Below are 21,073 nucleotides of genomic sequence, written 5' to 3' on the forward strand. Positions count from 1 at the left end.
AGGCCCCATTAGCTAAAGTGGTGCTTCAGGTTAAGAACGGACCTCCGGAACGAATTAAGTACTTAACCCGAGGTACCACTGTAGCTTTACATGTGTTTTCATGTGCTGTTGTTGTTTTCGTCTGCCCAGGCTGCTGATCTAATCATCACCCCGTCTGCAACTTTCAAAGAGAAGCCAGACCCGAAAGGCCTGGTGTTTGGGACTGTCTTCACCGACAACATGCTCTTCATCGAATGGTCGCTGGCTTCCGGCTGGGAGAAGCCTCACATCAAACCTCTGGAAAACCTCTCGCTGCACCCCTCTATCTCTGCTCTTCACTACGCCGTAGAAGTGAGTACAGCGACAGTATGAGAAGCAGCGAAACAGTATAATGCCACTTTAAGCCATCCTGGCTTCCCGCAAAGACTCGCGGGAAGTGTTAGTGTGTTAAGGGTGCTGAGATTTGTTCGGAGACCCCTGCTCCCCTCTCAGAGCTACAGTTCACTGGGAAGCGGCATTGGTCATTAAACTATTATGGGAATTGTAGCTCTGAAACAGGAGCAGGGGTTGCCTAACAACTCTCAGCACCCTTAGAAACTCATGACGGTTTACATGCAGAACTACTGCTTTACATGTGCAGTCATGCCTCAGGTTACAGACGCTTTGGGTTGCGTGATTTAGGGTTGCGCACCGCGCCAAACCCGGAAGTACCTGAACGGGTTACTTCCGGGTTTCAGCGCATGCGCAGAAGCGCTAAATTGCGCTTTGCACAGAAGCACCGCAGTTGCGGGTTGCGAACGTGCCTCCCGCACGGATCACGTTCGCAACCTGAGTGTCCACTGTATAATGCAGGTGGGGTTTTTAACACCAAGCTTGCTTCTCTCTCTCTCTCTCTCTCTCTCTCTCTCTCTCTCTCTCTCTTTCTTTCTTTCTCTCTCTCTCTCTCTCTCTCTCTCTCTCTCTCTCTCCCTCCCTCCTTCCCTCCCTCATATCTATCCCCTGCTTTGCTTAACATCCAGATCGATGAACACTTTCAAAAACTTTTTTTATATTAAAAAAACCCACATCCTTTGCTCACTATTTTATGATATTCGGTCTAATAAACATTACCCCCCCCAAACTATGGATTTTGGTTTTGAGTGTGGGTTTATTTTGAAACAGAATATTTCTTCTTGTGCTTTATAAAATGTTTTCACCTATGTTTCAGTGATAAAACACAAGGTGCCAAAATCTACTCTGTTGTTATTACTGACAGAATAATCGGATATGGAGGGAGAGGAATGCAGAGAGGGAGAGATGGCAACATTGCTGACCCCATTTTTCCAGCAACATATAGTTAGGAGGAAATGTATGATGATCTATTTCCCCACCCCCATTTCATTGGCTGCCATTTGCGTCAAGACAGGGACATGTCCACAGGATTACATCATTTTGCTAGTTTTCAAAAGCTTTAACGTTAGCCACTGATGATATTATTATTATTATTATTATTATTATTATTATTATTATTATTATTATTATTATTGCTACAATTGATTTATTAATCACACAAAGTGATTTACACGTAAAAGAATTAGAAACAGTTAAAAATACAAAACAGATATATTTAAAACAAGACTAAAACCCTAACAAGTGGACACTCATGGTAAATACCCATTTATATAGCTGGAAAAAGCCTGTTGGAACAAAAATATCTTCGACTGTTTCAGGAAAGTGTAGATAGGAAATGATGGGAAATGATATATAATGAATTGAAAAAGATGTTTAAAATAACGTTTGTAAAAACAAAACAAAACCCAGAAGCCGTCCTTTGGGGAATTAAGGGACAGAACAACCCAAACTGTATATAAATTTATTCAAGTATGTGACTACAGTGGCAAGAATGTTACTTGCCCAAAAATGAAAAGAAGAAGAAGACCCAGCAAAAGAAGAATGGATAGAAAAACTTATGAAATATGCAGAAATGGCAAAACTTACCGGGCGGGGGGGGGGGGGGCGGGAATCAAGACAACAAACTTTTTATAAAAGAATGGAAATGGTTTATTGAATATTTACAAATAAACTTTAAATGGATAAGAACACTGGCAGGATTACTGTAATAACCTGCAGTTTTATAAGAGGATATTTTTAAAGTAGATGAATAAATGAGTAAATTAAGTTAATTTGGATATGCAGAAAAAATTAAAAATAAAGTTAAGGAACCGCAGAAAGAGGGGGAAGGAAGTCAAGTTTTGAAATGCTGAAATGAATGTAAAATTATTGAAATGTATAAAACTGAAAATCATAAATAAAATAATGATGATGATGATGATGAAGAAGAAGAAGAAAGTATAGATAGTGGGCCTTTGTCATGTCTCGACAGGAATTCTCTTATGGGGAGGCACCCGTGCCCTTCTGCAAAACATGTAGTTTAGCTCAATAACCTTCAACCTGGGACTCACCTTTTGGTCCAAACATACATTTGAGGACCCATTTATTCATCTTTCAATATATTTATGGTAGCACTTCTACTGTTCTGACTCAATTGAGGTATGACCTTGCAGTGAGTCCCAACCCTCCAGTTGAAGACCAACGATCTCAACATAGGGTATTGAGAACAAACTCGGTAGGATTTCAGAAAGTCATGTTTACTCTGTCAGAAGCCTGGCGGTGTGCCACTAGCACCATTCATTTATTTGTGACGACTGTTTAAGACCGTAGCAGTTTACTTCTGCCATTTTTAAACATCCGTGTAGTGCCACAGTGAAAGTTGGGAGGGGGGCCGTGGTGTAGAACAGCTGTTGTGAAGTACCAAGCCCCCACCCTCCATTTTTCTTCGTGGGATTGGGAGCTGCCAGTTCTTTGCAGCTGAAAAGACGGCTCAGTCACATCAAGAATAGTCCACCAGGTGAGAACACTGCTCAACCATAAGGCAGTGGAACAAACCCACATTTCTAGGGTTAACTCTTGTCTTCTCTAATTTGGTAGCAATAGCCACCCCATGCCCCATGTCAGGAGCTCTTCCTACTCTCGAGTAGGACCCTGGCAGAGACACATGCCCAACTGGCATGTTCCCTCCCTCCTGGTCGATCGTTCAGGAGCTTCAAAAGCTCTCTTCTGCCCAAACATCACAGCGACCGATGCCAACAGACATCGGCACACTTAGGGATCTGCAGAGTCTTCGCAGCTTTCGTGACAGACCTCAGCAACTCAGCATTTTGGCTAATCTACTTTATTTACATAGAAGTACAAACGGAGCACTACAACATGGCTCCCTCTCTCAGACAGGAAAAAGAACAAAGGACAATAGTCCCACTTCACGGAACACAGTAATAGAAACATCCTGTCTCCGTCACTTCCCACTCTGTGGAGTCAAAACATACACCGTCATGTGATAGACAACAATCCCATGACTGCAATCATAGAGGAGGAATTCTAATAGGCATGCCTTGCCTGCGTTTCCCATCATCCCTGCCCACTGTTCCTGCAGTTGAGCTAAGTTGTTTTTTTAAAAGCAGGCATAAAATAAGATTTATTCTGGAGATATACTCAAAATGGTGAATGCCTCCAAGACACACGATGCATCTGGTTACATTCCTAGCCGTGCTGCATGTTGGGGTTTTAAGAAGGCATGCTGTGAAATAAATAAGCAAGCATATTAAGGGAGGTCCAGACCTGTACGTACATCACTCACTTATTAAAAAAATGAATGACTTGCAGCTGAATGAATGAACTGACTGCCGTGAAAAGTATTGCACTTTAGATTATGACTGCACATTTTGATATCACAATAAGCCATGGTTTATCATGATGGGAATGAGATTGCCAAATCATCAGACTTGTACTCGTCTTCTCCCCAGCACGGGTGTGATAAATTTAGAAGATTTCATTTCCGTTTTGATTAATGGTGGCTTGCTGTGTTGCCTGAACTCAACCATCTATGGTTAGCTTAACTATGGTTTGTCAGAAACAAACCAACTTCAAGCCATAGTTTGTGAAGTTGGCCAGCTTCAGTTATTCCAAATTAAGACTATATCCACAGTTTGGGTTGCGTAATAATAATAATAATAATGAAACAGAAGCAAGTTTCCAGTCTCCTCATGAGCCATACCAGATGAGAAGGGGGAACATGGAAGGCTCGCATAGGCTCATTTGCATCATGATAAACTCTGGTTTATTTGTGATGTTCAAACACAGACACTATGGAAATATTGTCTGTGATGTCTGGCCCATGCTGATTCATTTGCACACACAACTCATCATTTGTTAATCAGCCCCTCGACTTCGCAAGCAAAACAAGCTACGCCAGTTGTTCTGCTGGACAATTAAGTAATATATAGTGGTGTAGCACAGTTGTAGAACTTGAAGCTTCCTGCAGCAAAATGAATTGGTAACTGCCAGAAGCCAGGGTGGTTAACGGTTGAGGCACCAAATGCTGCCATTTCTATGTCCAACGAGACTGAACATGTTATGCCACCATTGGTGTCAGAGCCTCAGCAAGTGCACATTTCCGCTGCCACAGAGCATGTGGAGAAAATGTGGCCGTAACGTCCTCTCCCTCTTGGACACGTTTAAAAATGTACATTTGTTCTGGCACTGCTGAACTTCCATGCTTTCCAAAGATTTAGGTGGGAAAGAGAATCTGGCCCCAAACCCTTTCCCCTGAAAAACTTCTAAGCTCTCAGGAATACAGTACTGGGCTCTCTCTATTTTTTAAATCCATTTTTGTGTTTAATTAAACATTTTAACCTCTTGCCTCCCAAAGAAGAACTCTGTGGGGGTTATTTTTTGGGGGGTGGGAGGAATTTTTTAGACTGAGGAGATCTGGATGCAGTCAGGCAGTTTCCCCCAACCTAGTGCCCTCCAAATGTTTTGTATTAAAGCTCCCATCAACTCTGATTTTCAGCCATGCAGTTGGGGCTGATGGAAGTTGGAACCCAAAAGTTCTGGAGGTCGCCGGGACGATAATAACTCCCCTGTTTTTCTGAGGAGCAAGGAGCCACAATGGGATCCTGGATGTTTGTCTCGCTCGCCGTAGCGTCACTGCTGTAATACGCTGTCTCTGAAATCTTCATGCTAATAACCAATATGCTCTTTTTAATATATACATATTTTCCCCCCTATTTTTTATTTTTATTTTATTTTTTCCCCTTTTTACCTTTGTTGCACCATGTTTCCTCTAGCCAAGAGGACTGACAGAGGCGAAACTGCTCCAAATGCTATGGCTCAATGAATATACAGTGGGTATAACACAACATGACAATGATGCTTTTGGCATTCCTCCCCCCATCTCACCCCACCCACGTCTCTCTGCATTTCTTGTGATCCGTGACCCCTCCGCCCATGATAATCCTGGCTCTGCAGGCTACGTGGTCTAGCTTGTGTGTTGCAGACGCACAGCAGATGTCAGATTATTACTGTTTGTTTGTGGGTGTGAATGAATGTATGGATGCTGCCATCAAGAATGAGCCTAAACTAGCCTTTCCAATATTGTCTTCATTTAGAAAATAGATGTACCACTTAAAGAGGTAATTTTTGGGGGGGGGGGGAGTCAAAAACTCTTAAGCATTTAAAATCAAAATCCAGTAAACTCTTTATCCCTACGTCTGGCTTCCATGAAACCTGAGTGCAGCCTATACAGTGGTACCTTGGTTTGCAACTGTTTTGGATTACAACCACGTCAAACCCTGAAGTGCGTGTCCATTTTTTTGGATCACAACCCATTTTTTAAATTATTACAACCTTTTTTTTTATTTTTGGAGGCCCCATTGGCGAAAGCGCGCCCTGGCTTACGACCTGTTTTGGTTTACAACTGGACCTCCGGAACGGATTATGGTTGTAAACCAAGATATCACTGTAATGGTGCTCTTTTAGATAGGAGAAGCCATAATTTAAGAGATCGCATTTTAGGGGTGTATTTTAGCGATGGCCTTTATTCAAACCAATGCAGTACAATCAGATAATAGAAATAAAGACCAGAATACAATCAAAATGCAGGAAAAACCGCATCATGTATTATAGGAAAGTCAGCAACTGAACAGGAAAAGCCACTTAGACCTTGGTGAACAACTGATTTTTTAGGAGGTGTTTGGCGCATCCGACAGGTCTAACTAGGCTGCTTTTCATATGCGATGAGTAAAGTCCTATTCAGGCATTTGCCTATAAGCACATGGGCCCAAAGTGGGGATGGGGCATGGACACAAACCCCACCCCCAACAGTGTTGGTGCCCCATAAGAAGACGCCTGCCGTGTGAGGCCAAAGGTCTAGCGTCAAACCTGCAAGCAGGATCTGAGATCTCCTCTCCTGTGGCTTGCAGCAGCTGAAATTCAGAAGCATTTATGCATCTGGAGACAGGAGAACATAGCCGGCATGGCTAGTAGCCTCCATGAATTTGTCCAATCCCCCTTTTAAAGCCGTCCAAGTTGGTGGCCGTTGCTGCCCCTCGCAGCACTTTAAATTCCATGCACTTTAACTGTAGGCTGCATGAAGAACTACTTCGTTTTTTCTGTCCTTCATTGGGTAGCCACAGCCTCTAGTATTATGCAAGAGGGATTGAAGGGGTAGGGGTAAAATCTTAAAGGTAAAAAAGGCAAAGGACCACTGGACGGTTAAGTCCAGTCAAAGGCAACTATGGGGTTGCAGTGCTCATCTCGCTTTCAGGCCGAGGGAGCCGGCGTTTGCCCACAGACAGCTTTCTGTGGCCAGCATGACTAAATTGCTATTGGCGCATGGAGGTCTGTCACGAGTGCCAGGGCGCATGGCGCTGTGGTCTAAACCACTGAGTTTCTTGGGCCTGCCGATCAGAAGGTGGGTGGTTCAAATCCTCGCAATGGGGTGAGCTCCCATTGCTCTGCCTCAGCTCCTGCCAAGCTAGCAGTTCGAAAGCATACTAGTGCAAGTAGATAAATAGGTAGCACTGCAGCGGGAATGTAAACGGCATTTCCGTGCGCTCTGGCTTCCATCACAGTGTCCCGTTGCACCAGTAGCAGTTTAATCATGGTGGCCACATGACCCGGAAAGCTGGCCGTTGGACAAACGCCCAACTCCCTCGGCCTGAAAGCGAGATGAGCGCCTCAACCCCATAGTTGCCTTTGAGTGGACTTAACCGCCCAGCAGTTCTTTACCTTTTACCTAAAATCTATATCATGACCCACTGATTCGCTTTCCCCCCTAACTAAAAATTAAGGGGAGGGGGATGGGAGACTAGAAATCGAAAGCGAAGGTCTGAAGGCAGTTTCTGTGCATTGAAAATCCTGTTTGAGACCCTCGCTTAGAACATGGGGCTTAGAACATGAGGTGGGACTTGCATCTTTTGCCCAAATCCCCTCCCCACGTTTAACCCACAGACTTAGGAGCAAACGCCTGAATAGGACCTGAGTGGGGGGACTTCCAAGTAAATATGCATGCCCTGTGTAAAATTAAAGTAATAACTCCGAGCTTTTCTGGCCGGTTGCCTAGGCAACTATGCAAGTAGCTGTTTATAAGCTAGGATCGTAGCTTTGGCCTAACATAACACTTTAAAGACAAACACCTTCCCATTGGGGTGTTTGAGAGATACACCAGGGGTATCTCCTTAATGGTATTTTTATTTTAAAAGCGTTTCTAGCCTACTAAAAACAAAGTGAATAAACAGTACAAAAGAGCGGCATTAGAATATGAAAAACCTGGAAGAATAAGATTGTCTTCACCGGGAACCTAAAAGCAAACAGTAGAGTTGTTCGCACGTTACGGATGTATCTGTGTACACAAATGGTTGAGCTGTACACAAATACTATACTTTCACGTGTAACGTTCAGTGACTGTGCATCCGGTACACCTGTGTAAACAATAGCTGAGCTGTGCAAACAGGGTACACACAAACGCTACACTCCAGATGCAAAGGGGGCAGTTTGTCCCGAGGTCCAGTGTAACGTGAGAACAGCCCCACCGAAGGAGCAGGATGGGTGTTCCCAGAGAGATGATTCCACAACTGGGGTCAGTGGTGGCCCGAGACATATTGCTACCTGAGACACAGCACTAAATGGCACACCCCCCTAAAAAAAAACCCCACCCACAAATAAATGAAGGTACATAATACTCGAGGCCTGTCAAGTTATTTTGGCATCTGAGGCAGAAAATCCCACAGGCGACTCTGCCCTTCCCACACAGTAGAAACATTATACAGTGGTACCTCGGTTTAAGAATGATTTGGTTTATGAACTCTGCAAAACCGGAAATAGTGTCCCGGTTTGCAAACTTTACCTCGGTCTAAGAATGGAATCCGAATGGTGGAAGGGCACCGGCGGCAGGAGACCTCATTAGGGAAAGCGCACCTCGGATTAAGAACGGTTTCGGTTTAAGAACGGACTTCCGGAACGGATTAAGTTCGTAAACCGAGGTACCACTGCATATTGAATATCAAGTTGCTCCCCTTTAATGATACCCAAATCAGCTGCTTGAGGCAGCCCCTCACTCTGCCCAATAGCTGGGCTGGCCTGATCCGGGTGCCATAACTAAGAAGGCCACTTTCTTAGTTTCCACAAGAGCAGGGTCTGCGCAAACTGGTTTGCCTGATAACAAAGCTACAGCTTTCCTTGGAGATTTCTGTTTGTTATCCCTCCCCCCCCCCAAAAAAAAAAAAAAAGATGGAAAGGGTTGCTTGCAGATAGGCAGGGCACTTGCAGATTTCCAAAACAAAGGAAATATGGCGCTTCAAAAGAGAACCTGCACTTGCGGACTCTCTCAGGTGTTGGGACGCCCCTCTCTAACCTTTGACACCTCAGAGAGGGAGAGAGATTTTGAGGATGCACCTTATTATTTTGATGCTAACCCATTTTAACTTATTTTGCAATATTGTATTTTTTTAAATTGTTGCAATACCTCTCCTTTTTAAAAAAAGATTTTGGTATGAATTTTCACAAGTTGTAATCCACCCTGGGACTTTCGTGGTGAAGAAATCTACTAATGATGATAATTTAGGAATAGTTACTCTGCTTGAAATAGATGCATAGAATTGTAGAGTCAGAAGGGACCCTAGGGGTCATCTAGTCCAACCCCTGCAAGGCCTCCACCCTATGAACTGGTGGCAACATGAGAACAGCTCCTCATTTGTGGAATGCTTTTCCCAGGGAGACTCACCTGATGTCTTCCTTACTTATCTTTGCGTGCCAGGCCAAAAATGTTTCTCTTCTCCCAAGCCTTTGACTCATTAAACAATCTATGCCCTTTAAAAAAAATAAAAATGGGAGGGAGGTTACTGTTTTTGTTCATTACTACATTATGTATTTTTGTGTTTGTGTACTGTAAACCACCTTGTAATCCTCAGATGAAGAAGGGCTGTATAGAAATAATAAATAATAATAATAATAATAATAATAATAATAATAGTAATAATAATACCTGACAGATGGTCACCCTACCTCTTTAAAAGCCTCCAATGACGGTAGAGTCCACCATCTCTCGTGGGAGTCTGTTCCGCTATCAAACAGTTCTTACAGTCAGAAAGTTCTTCCTGATGTTTAGTCGGAATCTCCTTTCTGGTAACTTGAAACCATTTGTTTGGGTCCTGCGCTCTGGAGCAACAGGAAAAAAGCTTGCTCCATCTTCCATGTGACAGTCCTTAAGCTATATCTCCTCTCAGTCTTCTCTTCTAGAGAAAACCAGAACAAAACCAGAAACACAATACATTTTACCATAGTTGTAGAAAGCTGTGCTCAGCTGACTGTGTGGCTGCTCAGTCAGCTGGCCAATAACTATTATTATTATAATTATTATTATTATTATGTGCTACTTGTTGATGGACAAGCTCAAGGGCCCATGCTGGTCTTCCATCTTATAGTTCTTTATCTTTAAACTAGAGGTGGACCAGGCAGCCCTTCAGTAGAAGGTGCCTTCAAATGGAAGTCCTAGCCCCTGGAGTAGGAGAAAATGAGTTTTCTCCATCTCCCATGTGACAGCCCTTTAGATCTCTGAAGATGGTTATCATATCTCCTCTCAGTCTCCTCTTTTCCAGGCTAAACATACCCCACTCAACTGTTCCTCATAAAGCTTGGTTTCCAAAGCCTTAATCACCTCGGTTTCCCTCATCTGCACACATTGCAGCTTGTCAGCATCCTTCTTAAATTGTGATGGCCATAACTTCAGACACGGTACCACAGGTGTGTTCTGACCAAGGCAGAATAGAGTGGTTTTATTACTTCCCTTGATCCGGACACTATACTTCCGTTGATGCAGCTTAGAATAGCATTAGCTGGGTTTTTTTGCTGCTGCGTCGCACTGTGGACTCATGTTAAGCATGTGGTCCACTAAGACCCCTAGATCCTTTTCACATGTACAACTCGTAATCTAGGGAAAGGTTCAGGCTGTTGCAATCTGAAGTGAGATTTGCCTGTGGGACTTCTGTGACCTGGCCAGGACACTTCACCAGCTCCCAAGCCCAGCTCTGATTTTGTTGCAGTGGAAAAATCCCTCTCTCTGCTGTTTTCAGTTTAGTCATCCTGCCCGGAACTCCCCACTGGTTTTTCCCCTTAGCTACTGAAAGGCTGACTTGGGCACTGCAGGATTTTCGAGATGTTTCCCGTTCTTCCAGGAACAGACAAAAAAAGGCATTGGCAAGGCCTTTTTGTCCTTGTGCAATGATTTCATTCTTGGTTTGCCTCCAAACTCTGCGAATTTTTTTAGCAAAAGATAATAATAATAATAATAATAATAATAATAATAATAATAATAATAATAATAATAATAGGCAGTCTGGGGCATCTTCCGTAACAGTGCATCTAGGGTAAAATAAAATAAAATAGCTGTTCTGCTCTATGGGTCTGTGTAAGAATCTAGGCAGGCAGTGTTTCAGACCAGGGACACCAAGACAATCCTGGTACAAGCTGCTCTCCACTTGAAAGTTTAGCTTATCTCCCTGTAGATTGGGGCGCGGCCTAAAGGCGAGACGTGCCAGCTTTCGTTTCTTACCAAATAAAATACGTTTCTCGCTGTCATGATTGCTAGGATAGATATGAAACTGTGGTGCTTTTAAAAAAGGTGAAGATACGTTGGTGTTTTGAAGGTGAGATATGAAAAGGATTACGAGAATTTGCTACCCCAGTAAGCAAAAGCTGCACTTCTAAACATATTATATATTAGGTGTTAAGTCACTGTAACACAGTGGGACTTACTTCTCAGTAAACGCACCTAGGATCGCTCTGAAAACCTGCTATTTGCTGCTAAAAATGACAGTCTATATTTGCTGTTTTCTTCCCATATCACAAACATACCAGAACCAAACTAGAATTATTATTATTATTATTATTATTATTAATTATTATTATTAATTATTATTATTATTATTATTATTATTATTATTATTATTATTAAAATATATATGCCACCCTATACCCACAGGTCTCAGGGAGGTTCACAGGATAAAATCACAATATTTAGTTCGGTCATAACATAAATGTGTGTACAAACTGCAGTCCCTCTCCTGCCCTTGCATTCTCCCATTTTCTTTCCTGGCTTACTTTTTCCATGGCAAAACTGCTTGCACAATCCATAGTTTGAAATCCTGATTTCATTGTGGGATGGCATAAGGCCGGGAAACTTTCAACAGTGGGGTGGGGGCACACATTCCCTTGAGGGTAATATTCCAGAGAGGTTGCAGGGGCAAATGTAGGGGTGGACAAAGGCAAAACTGAGGGGAGCAATGGATGCGAATTTTACCATTGACTATATTCCAGCTTCGCAAAACCCAGAGGTTCTTACACATTCCCTCCTCTCTCCTTCCAGCCAAGCAGGAGGTACTGTCACAATTCAGCTAGGCAAATTCCAGCAAGGCAAAAGCACTTGAGGTGTGGGACAAGGGACATATATATAACTTAGCAGCCCCGCTGTTTAAAAATCGGCAGGCACTAATTGTGACTGTCTAACTGATTAACCAGCTGAAGCTCACAGTCCTAGAGGGAACAGAATGTCAGTCAGGGCGCCAGTACTAGAAAGTCCGCGTGCCCCCCAAAAAAGTCGGGTACATTTTTGCAGCCCTTTAATAATGCGTTAGATAGTTCTTTTCTAATGTGAGAGGTGGGCATAGGAGGAGCAAACCTCATGTGTGGAATGATGCAGAAGTTGCTCAGTTTTTATTTAATGTTAACATTCTGAACATGTAAAGCTATCAATGATTTCATTTGGAATGCACATGCGTTTATTATTACAGTATTTTATTTTACCTGTGTGTGTGCATGTTCATGTGTGTGCGATATTCACCGCTGTCTGCCATTTACGCTCAACTTCTCCGATTCCTCCCTTCTTGGTTCTTTTAGCTGTTCGAAGGCATGAAGGCGTACCGAGGGGTGGATGGCAAAATCCGCTTGTTCCGTCCGGGACTCAACATGGACAGGATGCTGCGGTCAGCTCTGCGGGCAACTTTGCCAGTGCGTAATACAAGCGTTTACTTTTCTTCCCCTTGCTCTTTGCCCCACTGTGACTTCGGACAGTGTTTTCATCCCGATTGGTAAATCCTTTCCAAGATCGAAAGCAGCGTTTCTGCCAAGGAGATTCCTAAGAGATGGAATCAGTGAGAGACGACGCAAGATCTTGGGTTACACGGAGCTGTTTATCCGTATTCACAAAATGTTGAATGAGCTCCTACGCGACCATTATAAGGTCATATAATTGTAGAGGTAAAAGGGACTATGAGAATCATCTTGTCCAGGGGTGCCCAAACTTTTTTCAAAGATGGCCAGATTTGATGATGATAGTCATAATCATAATTTATTTATACCCCGCCCATCTGGCTGGGCTTCCCCACCCACTCTGGGCGGCTTCCAACAGAACACCCAAATACAATAACCTGTTAAACATTAAAAGCTTCCCTAAAGAGGGCTGCCTTCAGATGTCTTCTAAAAGTCTGGTAGTTGTTTTTCTCTTTGACATCTGGTGGGAGGGCGTTCCACAGGGCGGGTGCCACTACCGAGAAGGCCCTCTGCCTGGTTCCCTGTAACTTGGCTTCTCGCAGTGAGGGAACCGCCAGAAGGCCCTCGGAGTTGGACCTCAGTGTCTGGGCAGAATGATGGGGGTGGAGACACTCCTTCAGGTATACTGAACAGAGGCCATTTAGGGCTTTAAAGGTCAGCACCAATACTTTGAATTGTGCTCGGAAACGTACTGGGAGCCAATGTAGGTCTTTCAAGACCGGTGTTATATGGTCTCGGCGGCCGCCCCCAGTCACCAGTCTAGCTGCCGCATTCTGGATTAGTTGTAGTTTCCGAGTCACCTTCAAAGGTAGCCCCACGTAGAGTGCATTGCAGTAGTCCAAGCGGGAGATAACCAGAGCATGCACCACTCTGGCGAGACAGTCCGCAGGCAGATAGGGTCTCAGCCTACGTACCAGATGGAGCTGGTAAACAGCTGCCCTGGACACAGATTTGACCTGTGCCTCCATGGACAGCTGTGAGTCCAGAATGATTCCCAGGCTGCGCACCTGGTCCTTCAGGGGCACAGTTACCCCATTCAGGACCAGAGAGCCCTCCACACCTGCCCGCCTCCCGTCCCCCAAAAACAGTACTTCTGTCTTGTCAGGATTCAACCTCAATCTGTTAGCTGCCATCCATCCTCCAACCACCTCAGATGAAGTGAACATGTGTGAAGGCCAACCCAAGATGTCGAGCTTTTGGGGGGATTTGACCCCAAGAAATAAACTGCCACAGGGGCCTGATTAAACCAACTGGGGGGCTGGATTAGGCCCCCCAAACAGACTTTGGACATGCCTGAACTAGTCCAACCCCATTCGATTCAGGAATCTTTTGCCCAGTGCGTGGCTCAAACCCACAGACATGAGATTAAGAGTCTGAGGCTCTAAAATGGCAACACTTCAGGACCACTGGTCCTGTTAGCTAGGGATGATGGGAGTTGTAGTCCCAAAAACAGCTGGAGGGCCGAGTTTAGGGATGCCTGCTTTAATACATCTCTTGCTTGGGAAGGGGGAAATCCATAATAAAGGAGAAATGTGAGACTCAAAGAACCTTCCCCGTACCCTCCTCCCCCCAAAAAACCCTGCAGGCATTTAAAATGTCCAGCCCAAACTCGTGCTTTAGAGATGTGTTGCACAATTGGTATGAAATCAATTAAACTGTTTTGTTTGTTGGGTGTTTAGAATCATATGACCTCCCCTGGAGTCTCATTCACTAACAGGAGTTGGAACATCACGGCCTCTGGCTTAATCGGCTAATTAAACGTCGCGGCTGAAGTGTGCTCCCAACCACGTTAAGGTTATTCTAAGTGTTGCCTTCTCCTGCTTTTGCTTTCAGGGATTTGACAAAGAAGAGCTTTTGGAGTGCATCCGGAAACTCGTGGAAGTCGAAAAGGAGTGGGTGCCGTACTCGACCGCTGCTAGCTTGTACATTCGCCCTACGTTAATTGGGACAGAGGTGTGTGGGAAAACTAACCTTGTTCTTTGTTTTTCTTCATTTTTTCACTGGGCATTTTTGCTAACTGAGGCCTGGTCTGAACATGGCAGCAGAATCCAGAGGCGGCAGAATGAGTTGTACCACATTAAAACTGCAGGGTTGGGGAGCAGTTTTCAGAATTTCCCCTCCTGTGAAAATAATTGTGCATTTAAAAAAAAGGGGGGGGGGAGAGCACATCAAAAAGAAATACTCAATCCAGCCTATTTCTTGCTGTGTCATTAAAAAAAGGAAAACCCTGCAAAGGTTCATCTATCCCCACCTGCATTCTGAGACAGTCTATTCTGTCACCTCCCGAATTCTGCCTCCTCGTTGCTGTTGCATTTGTAGCCCAGTCCTCACTTGATGTACCTAGAAGCGGGTGTTGTGTGTTTGAATGGAAGTTAACACCTTGAGCTCACATGCACAGATCCTTTGTATGGCCTAAAGAGCATCTGACATTCCCTGGTGTTTTCTGTTGTCCTGGGAAGGCGTAATGTCTGTGCATTATTTGAGCATAGAGGATTTCTGTGCAAGAGTGAGGTTCTGCTTTTAACCTTGCAACTTGCAGTTGCCGGCAGAGAAATCCTAATGTGCTCTATGTGAATGAATAAGTCCTACTTCACACAAAAGTGCCTTCATGGATATCTCCATGTAAAGAAATAGGTGGTAATAGTAATAATAGTAGTAGTAGTAGTAGTAGTAGTAGTAATAATAATAATAATAATAATAATAATAATAATAATAATAATAATTTTATATTTATTTATACCCCGTCCATCTGGCTTGGTTTCCCTAGCCATTCTGGGTGGCTCCCAACAGAACACTAAAAACAGAATAAAGTGTACATGCTCTTTCCTGTAGCTGAAATGGCACTATTGTAGGAAAATCATTGTGGAGAAGAGACCAAGTGTGATGTTCTCTTTTGTAAAGTTGCAGCCTCTGTATTTAGAGGTAACCATAGTGCCACCTAGTGGAAATGTTTTCTCATTTCGTTGCACAGCTTGAACTTGTCCATTCTTTTTCATTTGAACACTCATATTCTCCAGAAGGAGCCCTAGGTTCCCTTCTGTTTGGTTGTCCATGCTCAGGTGTGGAATTGCAGAATATGTGTCCCCTTGTGTTGCATAGGAAGTCCTCTATTATTATTATTATTTATTTTTATTATTGCATTTGTATATCGCGCTGCACCCGCAGATCTTGGGGTGGTTCGCAACATAAAATTTCACTATAAAAAATGCAAAATGCTTAATTAAAATAAGAACAAAAGCAAACCAATATATCCCCTCCTTCCACAATCAATATGATTTCAAATCGGTATGGAAGGTGAGCTGATTTTAAATCAATATGGAACATGTAGCAGTAGTATGTAAACCAGAGGCAATTATAAACTGGTGCTCCCCCTCCCCAAGCCTGACCTTCTCCTTCCTCCTTTAATAGTGGCTTCCTCTTCAGTGGCAAAGAGCTAAGTTTCGATTGCCATTTGCTCATTGCTGCAGATCAAACTGCTATTGGAAGGTTGGCTTTGGAAGTCGGCTGCAAGGAACCTTCGCCATCCAGAACCTTAAGCTAAGGGAGCCATGCCTGCCATCCAGGACCCCTGAGATCAATCAATCTGGGATTGTTTGGGTCTCATCCTACTTCATTTTTGGCCCTTTTCATTCATATCAGGCTCTCTAGAAGCACAGAGTTGGGAGGCACCACAAGTGCCATCTAGTCCAACCCCCTGAAATGCAGGAATATTTTGCCCAACGTGGGGCTCAAACCCACTACCCAGAAATTGAGAGTCTCATTCTCTATCAACGGAGCTATCTCAGAACCTCTTCTGTTTTTTTAAAAAAATACGCCATGAATTAGAAGTGAACCCACTGTTCAACCGAATGGGCACCGAAGAACCAAATTTTGCATGGGGTCATTTTGAAAAGGGAGTTTGATACATTCATGGAAGTAAAGGGTATCAGTGGCTGCTATAGTCGTGATGGTTGTAGAGGATTACCTCCAGTATAGGGCAGTTTGCCTCTAGAAAACGGCTGCAGAGAATCCCATGCAGGAGAATGCTGTTGCTGTTTGCTGATGGGTTTCCCATAATCCTCTGTTTCACCGCTGAGAAGAGACAGGATTTCTGGTCTGATCCAGTAGGTCCCTCCTTATGCTCTTAACGTCGCCTCTCTTTCCGCTATTCAGCCGTCCCTTGGAGTCAAGAAGCCGTCGAAAGCCCTCCTCTATGTCATACTGAGTCCTGTGGGCCCGTACTTTTCGAGTGGCAGCTTCAATCCCATAGCCTTGTGGGCAGATCCAAAATACGTCCGAGCCTGGAAAGGAGGAACCGGGGACTGCAAGCTGGGAGGGTAAGATCATCCTGATGAAGTAACACCCATGTGACGCTAATGCTCAGCGTCCCTGTAGGCATGAGAGCATTGGATTCTCATTTTCAAAATGGTGGGTGGATCATTTGGGTTCATGCCATTGGCCCACCTAGCCCTGCATTGTCCATTCCGGCTGGTTGCAGCTCTCTGTGTTTCTTGGGCAGAGATATTTCCCAGCTCTCGTCACCAGAGAGTTGGAGGAGATGTCAGCGTTGGGACTAGGACACCGCTAGTCTCAGTTCACGACGTGCGGACTAGGCTGGAAATCACGTGCTGAGCATGCTGCTTATCTGAGACTGCATCAAAAATATGTTCCAGGATCCTCTGGGACACAGTATACTGCCGTTGGCCAAAACCAGTTTTGGAGCTCCAAGCTGCATGAATTTTCAAAGGGACAGATTATTGTTCCATCCATCTAGCTCTGAAGTGTCTGCCCTGATGGGCGGTGGCTGTCCTAGGGCTTGGGCAGAGCTCCTCCACATCAACTGCTATCTGATCCCCTGGAGATGGGCAAACACCTTTTGCATGCAAAACATGGGTTATACAGGTGAACCATGGCTTCTTCTTCCATAGTCATTGTGCCTTGCAGGCATCCCTAACTGCTCTGAAAACATTGCAGTTGGCAGCAGTGCACAGTCCCAGGCACAGACTTCTCTCTACTTATGGGGCAAGCCACTCCATGGCTTATGTATTAATCCTCCACAACCCCCCAGAACAAAAATCCTGCTAGTATCCCCTATATTAGCCATTTCTTTTGGCAAATAAAAGATTTCCTAACTGTAACAAAAGGACCACAACATCATCTTCCATTGTAAGAATTACTGGGAAGTGAAGTGCTTTGCACACACTAAATGAAAACATAAGTGCATTTTTATTATTAATTTCACAATGAGCTCATTAGTGTGGTTCACCCAACACCTGGTCTAGCCAGCCTGAACCTACGAGTCAAAGTGGGGATGGGGGTTCAGGACAGGGTCTCCAAATCTGAGTCACATCACAACGCGACTGGTCTGTTCAGGGTCTGTTTGTGTGCCGTGCCATAATTGGGAACTCTGTCCTTGTCGGGTAGGGCCTAGGCTCAAAATGGGCCGCCTATTTTCTCGGTTCACATTAATCACAAGCTGATCTTGCAGCTGGCAGGCGTCCTTTGTGCGGCCCGTCCCAGGGTACAGGAACTCTGAGACGCAGCCGTGTAATGGCTTGGCGGCATTGTTCCCCGGAAGCTGGCGACATCCCTGGAACGACACACTTTGCTTTCATCGGAATCAGCAAGCTTCTGCCAAGTTGAGGGGACAAGCCTGGCTGCAAATGCTCTCTCTCTCTTCCTTGGCTCAGGGCAAAGGCATCTGTGGCCGTCCAGCAAAATGCAGGCATTTTGGGAATGCATTTTATAGCTTCAGAGGCACGGCTGGCAGTATGCCTGACAGCAGCCTGTTGCTCCAGCCAGAAGAACTGGGCTATAGGATGGCCCAGCTGTTGATTTAGCCAGCACAGCTTGCTTGTTAGAGCACACAGGAAGTTTTTGTCCTGGGAAAGGTGGCTTGGCCAGTCCTGAAATTCACAACGGTGAATCTGATATGAGGAAGCGATTCCTGCAGGTCCTAGATTCCATTTTCTTAAGTTTAGGTGGGAGAAGAGAGGCCACAGCTTGGTCGCAGAGCATATCATTGTATGCAAGAGGTCCCAGGTTCCTCTCCACTCCAGTTACAAGGTTGTCAATATCCGGGCTGGGTATGGGAAGACGGATTTAATCTTAAACTACTCTGGGAACAAGAGTTTCAGCACTGGCAAAGACATGTTTATTTTGTTGGGTTTTGTACAGTAGTACAGTAAGCACATTTAACTTGTGCTTTATGAACATGGCAAAAAAATAAGTTTAAAATTTAAAGGGGGACGGGGTCCTGGGAAAAATGACTTGAACAGTCACACCTGCCATTGAACCCAGTGGTTTTTGAATATACATGATTTTGGCTGCAATTCCCAAACCGTAACCCCCTTGTAAATTGTGGGATTACCGTATATTATATTGTCAAACCAGTTTTTGTAATTTTGTATTTCTTTACTTGCTTGCAAATCACTTCGGAACTTTTTAGTGGGAAGCGATATGCAACTTTAACGAACCTAATCTCAACTGCTGTGGTGTGAAGGCCTCCCCTGTTCTCTTATAATGGCAATGGTGCCCACCTCAGAGGTGCCGGAACTGAGTTCCGGTGAATTCCGGCTGAAAAAAGGCCCTGACCCTATCCTGTTGTTTCCCTCTTGTTTCCAAAAGGAACTACGGCTCCTCTATTTATGCCCAGCGGGAAGCCATGGAATTAGGCTGCCAGCAGGTTCTCTGGCTGTACGGAGACGACCATCAGATTACGGAAGTCGGGACCATGAATCTCTTCCTGTACTGGCGAAATGAAGATGGAGGTACAGTGGCCAGCCATGTTTAACCAACACCTTAAGTTTTCCCTCAGCCCTGACAGGCATAGTTGTGGCAAATAAAATGGCTGCCTGGTCCTTGAGCCTCAAGTGCCTGTTTGGGCCATGAAGTTTCCTCTGAAGCAGAGCAGTTTCAGGAATGTTTTAGGAGAGCAGCAGTATTAGTATACAGTGGTACCTCGGGTTAAGTACTTAATTCGTTCCGGAGGTCCGTTCTTAACCTGAAGCTGTTCTTAACCTGAAGCACCACTTTAGCTAATGGGACCTCCTGCTGCCGCCATGCCACCGGAGCACGATTTCTGTTCTCATCCTGAAGCAAAGTTCTTAACCTGAAGCACTATTTCTGGGTTAGCGGAGTCTGTAACCTGAAGCGTATGTAACCTGAAGTGTATGTATCCCGAGGTACCACTGTAGGTCAGCCGTCCCTATCCTGTTGGACTCCTGACACTTTGAACTATTAGCGCTCACCAGCCGCAGCGAGCACAATAAGTTAAAAATTCTCAATTCTCCCCTGTGCCGTTTTCCTTTGAGCCTGAATAAAGGTTTTCGGGGACATCAGTGCAGAGTTGTTTGTACTGGCAAAAGTGGAACCAAACGCCTTTGGCTCCCCAAAGCACATGTGGGGTGTGAACGGCTGCTGCCCACATTTTAGCAGTGACGAGCGAACGAAGCCATATGGGGAACAGGTTTGGCTGCAGATCACAGGGAAACCGAGCGCTCTTTGGCTCACCAGCCAACACACATTGCCACCTTCTCGGGCTGGTACCAAAGGAAGCAGATGTTGCTCCAGTCAGAGCTAGGCTGGTGGGCATGGTTTGCTCAGTCAGTGAGAATTTGCCTATCAAAGGGGGTTTTTAACGGTTCACGGGCTCCCCGCTCTCTGGCAGCTAGCCTGGCGAGGCATAGAAATAGAACAAGCCCCTTGAAAGCTCGTTTGCAGCTTTGGCTGCATGGCAAAGCAGGGGATCTCGGCATGGGCATCAAGCAAAGGAGGCAAGATAACCAGGTCCTTTTTTTCTCAAGAGAGAGGATGCACCACAGATAGGAAACCTATAGTCTTTGAGGTATTCCTAGACTACAACTCCCATCGTTCATGACCACTGGGGCTGATGGGAGCTGGGAGTCCAGCATCACCTGGAAGGCCACAGGTTCCCTACTCCTGGAGCACACTAAGGACCAGTTTGGACATAGCACTAAACGGTAGCATGGTGAGAAATTACTTTCTGCAAGCCTAAGGTCCATTAATTGCAGCGCCTGACCTTAACTATGGTTTGTGCTTCTTCAAACAATCCATAGTTAGTATTTGGTTTGAGGCTTGGGCAGCACTTGAAAGTGGTTAATGGAAATCGGAAGTGAAAGCAGCCACACCAGAGGAGGAGAGGGGAAGCAAGCAGCAAATGAGCTTGAGACTCGCTGTGTGTGTTCCGCAGGCGGCGGCTGCATCTGTTGCCGAAATATTATTCCGAGATTTTAAGTACTTCCTGCAAGGTGCTTCCATTTCCATTGTGCACCCTTTCTAGATCGCTTTCACAGCGCATAGGCAAGAGTTTGGGAACTGAAGGACCAGAGCCCAATGGAGCTTTCCAGACCTCACTGTCTGGCTATTGGAATTCTTCCTAGGCCACACCCCGTTCTCTGGCCACACCCATTTCCCCAGGCCACTGTTAGAATTCCTGCTCCATGATTACGGTCATAGGATTGTTGTCTTTCACATGGCGGTATATGGTTTGACTCCACAGAGTGAGAAGTGACGGAGACAGAATGTTTCTATTACTGTGTTCCGTGAAGTGGGACTATTGTCCTTTGTTTTTCCTCTTTGCTGTCTGATGCTAGAGAGAGAGAGGGAGCCATGTTGCAGTGCTCTGTGTGTGTTTATATGTAAATAAAGTAGATTAGCCAAAATGCTGAGTTGC

The 21,073-nt window shown here is 44.8% G+C and overlaps 1 protein-coding gene across 3 annotated transcripts in view; it reads left to right on the forward strand.

The window, feature by feature from the left end:
- The window catches only part of BCAT1 (branched chain amino acid transaminase 1), a 68,109-nt gene that overhangs the window by 30,529 nt on the left and 16,507 nt on the right, over positions 1-21,073 (forward strand). For 2 of the 3 annotated variants that reach the window (XM_053407462.1, XM_053407464.1), the window contains 6 exons: positions 130-330; positions 5,142-5,198; positions 12,247-12,357; positions 14,233-14,352; positions 16,552-16,715; positions 19,006-19,148. In XM_053407462.1, the coding sequence (XP_053263437.1) occupies positions 130-330; positions 5,142-5,198; positions 12,247-12,357; positions 14,233-14,352; positions 16,552-16,715; positions 19,006-19,148 (796 nt within the window). The remainder of the gene's footprint in view (positions 1-129; positions 331-5,141; positions 5,199-12,246; positions 12,358-14,232; positions 14,353-16,551; positions 16,716-19,005; positions 19,149-21,073) is intronic. The other variant, XM_053407463.1, reaches the window with a different exon arrangement.

This window comes from Podarcis raffonei, chromosome 10 (genome assembly GCF_027172205.1).
Source record: "Podarcis raffonei isolate rPodRaf1 chromosome 10, rPodRaf1.pri, whole genome shotgun sequence".
In the NCBI taxonomy this organism is placed as follows: domain Eukaryota; kingdom Metazoa; phylum Chordata; class Lepidosauria; order Squamata; family Lacertidae; genus Podarcis; species Podarcis raffonei.